The sequence below is a fragment of the Drosophila gunungcola genome, assembly GCF_025200985.1.
Source record: "Drosophila gunungcola strain Sukarami chromosome 2R unlocalized genomic scaffold, Dgunungcola_SK_2 000006F, whole genome shotgun sequence".
In the NCBI taxonomy this organism is placed as follows: Eukaryota; Metazoa; Arthropoda; class Insecta; order Diptera; family Drosophilidae; genus Drosophila; species Drosophila gunungcola.
The window spans coordinates 3,859,588-3,867,118 of NW_026453168.1; the positions used below are offsets into that span (position 1 = coordinate 3,859,588).

The 7,531-nt window shown below is 44.5% G+C and overlaps 1 protein-coding gene across 1 annotated transcript; it reads left to right on the forward strand.

Annotated features, from left to right (window-relative positions):
• Nucleotides 1-1,083: 1,083 nt before the first annotated feature.
• Nucleotides 1,084-5,672, forward strand: LOC128254718 (uncharacterized). Its single transcript, XM_052983970.1, has 4 exons — nucleotides 1,084-1,273; nucleotides 1,336-1,519; nucleotides 1,783-3,063; nucleotides 3,618-5,672. The coding sequence occupies exons 1-4, from the start codon at nucleotides 1,224-1,226 to the stop codon at nucleotides 5,445-5,447; spliced, it is 3,345 nt and encodes a 1,114-aa protein (XP_052839930.1). The 5' UTR covers nucleotides 1,084-1,223; the 3' UTR covers nucleotides 5,448-5,672.
• Nucleotides 5,673-7,531: the final 1,859 nt, after the last annotated feature.

Here is a 7,531-nt window from a genome sequence, read left to right on the forward strand (position 1 = left end):
AATCAAACATTTTTGCTCACCTTGTAATTCCCAACTGGTTTTTCATCGGGAAAATATTATCGAAATTCAATATGCTGTGAGCTCTAAAAATATTCAATATGTTTATATTAACAAGTATTTGTTTTAGAGTCGAAAACTTAAGCCAACCATTATTAGCTTTTCCTAAAAAGTGCTAATCCAGCTTTTTAATACAGATTGTAGCACACTTTTTCTCAGTGCTCTGGCTCCACGACTCACATCTTGCAGCTCGTTAAGTTGATCACATTGCCAGCGGGTCAAGTGTCAGGACAAGTGTCGACACTCCCTTTGCACATCCTCTGGCTGCATTTTCACATATGCAAAATTAATTATTTGGCGGATCTGTTCTCGAGCACGGCGGAAAGTTTAAGTTGCTGCATTTTTTTGCAGGACGAAAATTCAATTGAAACTTTGCAGACGACACAGGGAATGCGATTGCGACAAGGCTAATTTCCGTGTTTCCACGACTGCTCCCTCTTGAAAAGTTTCCATAAAGATGCCGATGTCGATGCCGATGCCGATGCCAAAAACTTGCATTGAAGTGGATGAAGTGGGCAAAGGAATTTATGAAGTGCCGTGCCCGCGGCTGATTACCCACCAAACCTCTTTCCTCGTTCTACCAATTGATTGTCCAGGAGAATCGAAGAATTTTTACTTTATTCCAACTCGAATCTCCCGGCCATCCATCCATCCAGTCATGGACGGTCATGGCCATGGCCACTTGAAGCGCATTTTCTGCGCCATTTCCATTGCGACTTCTGGCCTTCGGCTTGGCTTCCCCTTGGCAGCCCTTAGCTGGTTTGATAAATTGTCTGGAAATTACAAATGGACACAGAGGCCAATAGCTTTTAGGCAAAAGTTCTCCCGCACTGCTCTTGTTTTGGATTCGTTTTTCGGTCAGGGCCATTTATGGTAATTTAAAATAAATGTGTGGCCCTGGAAGGAGCTGAGGATTCGCAAGCGCTTCCTGTCTATTTACGCTGATTTATAGCTGAGCATTGTTGACTCTTAATGGCAAATGTCGACAAATTTGCTTTAATGGTCAATATAACAGAGGCTGGCGCTCTGTATTTTGATTTATGCCCCGAACCCCAGTCGCCTGGGAGTCGTTGGTCGGCGAAAAACCCTAACTTGGCCTGGTTATCGGACGCTCTGTTCATCAGCTTGGCCTTCGCATTGAAACACTGAAAACTCCTGGCTAGAAGATGGCGAACCAGTGCCGCTGCGGTACACAGACCATCGGTGGGGAGAACAGGTGAGTCCTGGTCTGTCCTGGATCTTTAAATTTCCCCCAACTCATGCTGATTTGGATTCCAGAACTGTCTTCTGCGAGGGTCCCCTGCTAGACGCTGTCCAGCGGTCGAATATGTTTCCCTGCTGCAAGCACTTTGTGGACATGAGCTGCATTTTTTCGCCCACCCAAACGATGGCCGATTATGACATGTTCTGCCATTGCCGCAAGAACGACGGTTCCGTGAGGTTCCTGCAAATGTTTGTGGAGGTAAATTTGAATAAACATTGAATATCTTTTACAAACTACCTTATTCAATTTTCAAGCTAGCCTACATCCAAAAAAAAAAACAGAAAGTTTAGTTTTAGTAAGGTTGTCTTAAAAATAATCTAAAGACGGTTCTGCTTGTAGAGCAAAAATTAAATATAAATTAAGCTTAATAATTGGTTGACATTATTAATACTTATTATACTTTTTTATAAAAAGTTAAAATAATAATTACAAAATTGGTAAATCTTCCTTATTTGCTGCAGAAACACTTTAATGAGCCTGGTTCGGAGTTGGAACCCTGGACTCCTCCCGATTGGAAGGCTCAGCCATCCTTTCTAGTCAAGATCTCCGACCCCGAAATAAAGCAATTCGGATCTGATGTCAACACACTTTGGAGGCAATTGGGGCGTCGCGTTAAAGATGAAGTCAAGGAGAGTCCCGATCAGTATTCTATACTCTACATACCAAATCCTTTCATAGTGTCCTCTTCGCATTGCCGGGAGTATCGATACTGGGATTCGTTTTGGATCGTTCGAGGCTTACTTCAGTGTGGCATGCATCAAACTGCCCGAGGCATGATCGACAACTTTTTGGCACTAGTTCAGCAATACGGATTTGTGCCTGGTTGTGGCCGGATTTACTGCACGGGACGATCGAATCCGCCACTCCTCATCATGATGGTTAAAGCGTATGTGGAGGTGACCAAGGACGAAAAGTACGCATTGAATTCGCTGCCGCTATTGGAGACCGAGTACGAGACCTTCATAAGCAAGCATTCGATTCAGGTGAGGGGCAGGACCATGTATCAGTACAGGGACTTATCCGCAGGACCAAGACCGGAGGCTTACAGGGAAGATCTGAGGAGTGTGGCCACCATCAGGGATCCCCTTGACCGAGAGGTTCTGTACACTGAACTAAAATCAGCAGCTGAGTCGGGCATGGACTTTAGTTCCCGCTGGTTTGTGACCGCCGATGGCTCCAATCAGGGATCCCTTGCGGACACCAAAACCTCGGCCATTGTGCCCGTAGAACTGAACGCCATTGTCTTCCGAAGTGGCAAAATCCTGGCCGAATTCAATCGCAAGGCGGGCAACACCAAAAAGGCCGATGAGTACCAGGATCGAGCTTGTGGCCTGGTCAAAGCCATTCGGGATAATCTGTGGAACGATAGGGCAGGCATTTGGTTGGACTACGATGTGGCCAACAACCGGCCGCGCAACTACTTTTGCTGCACGAACTTCGCCCCCTTGTGGGCCAGGGCCTATCCCCTGGTCGACAGCGACAAGGTTTCCAAGGGGGTGATGCAGTACATCCGCACCAATAATCTGGATGAACAGTACGGGGGTGTGCCGCACACCTTGAATAAGGAGGCGGGTCAGAAGTGGGATTATCCAAATGTCTTTCCGCCCATGATGTTCCTGGTCATCGAAGGACTGGACAATCTGGGCACTCCGGCTTCCAAGGCCATGTCCAAAAGATGGGCTCATCGCTGGGTCAAGTCCAATTATGCGGCCTACAAGTACGAGAACTTCATGTTTGAGAAGGTAATGTAACAACTTTAATTTGGTAAATACTTACCTATCTATGACAATCGGTTGATTGTTCAAAAGTTTTATTATTTCTGTGTGTTTAAATAAATGTAAACATAAATTTAGGAAGACATGACTTACTTAAGGCTATGTAACAGTCCATAGGTCTTTTTAAAAATATAAATATAAATTTAAAATAAAATATAATTTTAAAATAACATAAGAGGTTAAGTCCATTCTTAGGAACTTTTCCTAAAATCAAGCAATTTAGTTTTCTGAGTGTATGTTTTATTGATCATCTTTCGAAATCCACAAAGCAAAATGAGCATGATTTCAAAATTATTAATTAAATGCTAATATAAAATATAAAATATATGTTATTTAAATATAATATCGCTTACAATGATTCCGGTCCCTGTTAGTATTTTATGAATTTAAGCATCAAATTTTACTTTTTAAAAATTGTTATATATGTAGGTTTCAGTACCAGTCATTGAAATATCACTCCTAAAACAGTATTCGGCATAAAATGGCAATAACATAACTCGATTTCTCCCTCCTTTTTCCAGTATTACTGCGAGGAATTCGGCTCTTCCGGAGGAGCAAGCCCGGAAAACACTCCAGTGGGCTACGGCTGGTCCAACGGCGTGGTCATCGAGTTTCTCTGCAAGTACGGAAAGGAAATAAACCTGGCCGACGACCTCGACGAGGGCTGTAAGTGCAAGTCGCGCAAGTCACCAGGGGCGAGAAAGGGGAAGCACTCGTACATCATTACCAGTGAGGCGTACATGGAGGACCAGCTATCCAAGAAGTCCTGCGTTTGTGCTGCTCCTTCAACAGCAACAGGAGCATCAGGAGCAACAGCAGCGACGGCAAACAAATCCACATCTACAATGAGCGGACCAGCTCAACTGGATGACAGTTGCTCTTGTGGCATTGCCCAAGCTGCCAAGCAGCAAAATCAGCAGCAACAAGGACAAGCAGGGCAGGATGGCAAGTGTTCCTGTGGGCCACAGCAAAAGACTCACCAGCAATCGCAAGCTCAAATGCAGCGATCTCAGCGGCAGCTGCAACAGGGAAATCAGGGAGCAGGAGCAGATTGCGCTTGTGGAGCAGGAGCACGTCTGCAACAACAGAAGTCCCAGCAGCAATCACAAGCAGTGGGTGCTCCAAATGCAGCCAGTTGCGGAATATGCGGTGCACAGAAACAGCAGCAATCGCAAGCCCAAACGCAGCGATCTCGGCAGCAGATGCAACCAGGACAACCTCAAGAAGATTGCTCTTGTGGAGCAGGAGTGCAATCTGCGCGATACCAGCAGCAACTACGATCCCAGCACAATCCGGATTGTCCCTGCTCTGGCCAGCAGCAAACAATACCAAAGGGGCAAGCCCAGGGACCAGGAACCATTGTCTTCCAGGGACAACATCCACCGGAAGATGCGGACTGCGAGTGCTCCGTTGATGAGCGGCAGCAGCAACAGATGCAACAGCAGCAGCAGCAACAGGATTGCATGCAGCAGCAAAAGCAGCTGCAACAGGAGCATCAAAGTCAGCAGCAGCAGCTGCAAAGCGACCATCAGAAGGAGGATTGCTCATCGAAACCAATGCCCCAGGATTGCTCCCAGCATCTAAAGAGTCAGGGGCAGGAACAGCAGCAATCTGAAGGCGCCTGCGGTTGCATGGACGACGAGGATCAGGAGCTGCAGAGGCAACACGACCAGCTCACTGGCCACTACTTTCCAGTGGTCGATAAGCAAGCGGATGAATGCTCAGTAGATGCCCAGGAAGACTCGTCACCGCAAAAGACGGAATGCGATGGTTGCGGCAGGGAGGATTGCCCGGAAGCTCCGGAAGAAGATTGTGGCTGCAGTGGGCAGGATAACCAGGAACGGGCACCCGTTGCGGAATGTGCTCAGCCAAAGACCCAGCAATATGGAGCTGCCGATGATTGCAGTTGCTCCTTGGGTCAAGGTCAAGGTCAAGCACCACCGCCCACCTTCATATGTCCGCATTGTGGTGGCATAACCAGTGAGGCGCAGTTCAATCACGTGTCCAGCCAGTCGGTTGGCACCAATCGACCCTCGTTGCCGCTGGATGATGACTGCGACTGTACCAAGGGAGCAGCGGGTCAGCAGCTTCGCGGACTGGCCAGCATGGGTCTGCAGAGTGGTCACAGCAAGGTGGTGGCAGGTGGTTCAAGTGGTGCCCAGAAACCAGAGTGTGGTCCCTGCAAGGCTCTCATGGCATCAGACTATCCGCCGGGCCATGGACCCAGGCCCTTCTACAACAAACAATTCCCACTGGCCGATCCTGTGAGTAAGATCCAAGATTGTCCCACGGTCAATGAGGAGAAAAACAAGAAGAGAAAGTGCTGCAACTGCGATGAAAAGGAGGAATAGGTCTACTTCACCTAGAGATCAACTACAATTAAATCAAATCAAGCGAAGGCCCAACCAAAGAACTGAAAGCAAATTTTTAGGTGTGATAAGTTCTTAGAACTCTTTTAAAATTCAAAAGCTTTAAGACCTTGACATTTGGCCACCAACTACATATTTAATTATTGTATTCTATTCAATAAGTCATTTTGAAAAATAAAGTTACTTTGTTGAAGTAAGAGTACACAGAACTTTTCTTATTTTTTCTTTTACAAGAATGTATTGTTGTCAAATTTTTTAAACTTATGATTTCTGAGCCATTATAATTAGCTAATTGTGAAATTCACCACTTTTTAATCATTTCTTTTAAACAATTAAATATCCCAGAAAATTTGTTCAAAGTGAAACAAAATTACTTAGCTATAAAGTTTAATTTATTGCACTAATAAAAAAATTTAATAGAAAAACTTAATATGTAACTATTGAATTCAAAAATTTAAGTATAATATTTAAATTAAATATGAGATCATAATATTAAATACAGTGCATATTAAATTGCTTTATTTAATAATAAAATATTTCACTAAACGTGTATAATATGGATTAAATTTAAACCCGGTTTTAAGATATTCCAAAAATAGTCAAAACAATTTTTTTTTTAATTTTAGTATTTTTATATTTAAAATAACTAAAAACCGCAATGGATAAAGTAGACAATATTTGGATTGTATGTAACTATCAACCCGCAGTGTTATATTTCTATGTTACATGCATCATATTAACTGGGTTACCAGATCAAAGTTCTTCTAGATCTCCTATTACACCATCAAATTATCCCCTGGCAAAAATATTCAGAGAAAGTTAAAGTGTGAGTGAGAACATCGCCTAATTTCTTCCTTGACATGCCATTCACAATCCACCACGGTTATCTTTATGGGCCTGTCAATATCTTTATGACGCGCCCACTCCCATCCGAAACCCGCCGAGCGATATACATTTGGACAAGGACACATTTCGGGGGAAAGCGAAAGTATCCTTTGACACAATTTTCGCCAGTCTCTGTCTCTGACTCTGTCTCTGTCTACTGCGCTATAGCCCTCTCATTCCAACTGTGTGTGTGTGTGCTCATGCTTGTAATATTTGTGAACGAATCGTTGATGTGTTCATACACACACACAAACAGCTGCTCACTGACTCATAAGCTCACCCACACACACCCACACCCATCGAGAATCGAACCGAAATATGCGCGCTCCATTACAACAGAACATACCCCATCCATTCCGATTCAACTGCTTCCCAAAAACCCCCTGCTGATGCGATTGTATGGCTCTGATATTATTGAAATGCCATTTTGATTGGCTTTGATGTGTGTGGATGGGCGAGTAACGATTTGATGTTGCTAAATGCTAAATGTTTTATGCAGATGCCCGATACCACCGGTCCCATGATGTGATTAAGCGATAAGTAGTCAGCCATGAAGCATTTTGGCCACAGATATTAGTTTGTTCGCCCGGTGATTGCACTCCACGCTAATTTGATTGAATGGCGTTCTCCCTCCGTGTGATTTTGCATAAAAGAGTTCGATTTTCGGTTCTCGGCTTGGAGAATAAATAGAAATAGGGATACCCTGAATTCCGTATCCCCCATGGCCTCTCGCTTCCGAGTTCTTATCCAATTATACACTTATGGCCATTTGTCAGCGGAATGTGTCAACAGTGCCGCGGCATTGTGTGTGCTTCTCTGGGATGATGATGCTGCTTCTGCTGCTGCGAAATAAGAGCTGAAACCCACACCGAGCAGCCAAAAGGAAAACCCAAGACTGACAGGCAGGGAATGCCAGGCAAACGGGGAAAACTCGGGGCGGGAATCGTAACCACAGCCGAATAACCGAGTCATATCACAGACGTGCAACTGAGCAGCACTTGATGATGAAGAATGTGAGCATCCTTGGCAGCGCCTGCATATGGCACTTAAAGCACTGAAAACAAATAAGTGGAACAAACTTATTTTACTCTCAGTATGCCAGGACAAAAGGTAAGTCATGAGATGAAATGGCGCGTTCTTGGAAGTGAAATACATACCTTAGTATTAACAAAAAACTTGTG

Bases quoted from the DNA above. Each gene is read 5' to 3' on its own strand.
- LOC128254718 (XM_052983970.1), top strand. From the start codon at position 1,224: ATGGCGAACCAGTGCCGCTGCGGTACACAGACCATCGGTGGGGAGAAC. The intron at 1,274-1,335 runs GTGAGTCCTGGT...TTTGGATTCCAG, and splicing joins ACCATCGGTGGGGAGAACAG to AACTGTCTTCTGCGAGGGTC. The intron at 3,064-3,617 runs GTAATGTAACAA...TCCTTTTTCCAG, and splicing joins AGAACTTCATGTTTGAGAAG to TATTACTGCGAGGAATTCGG.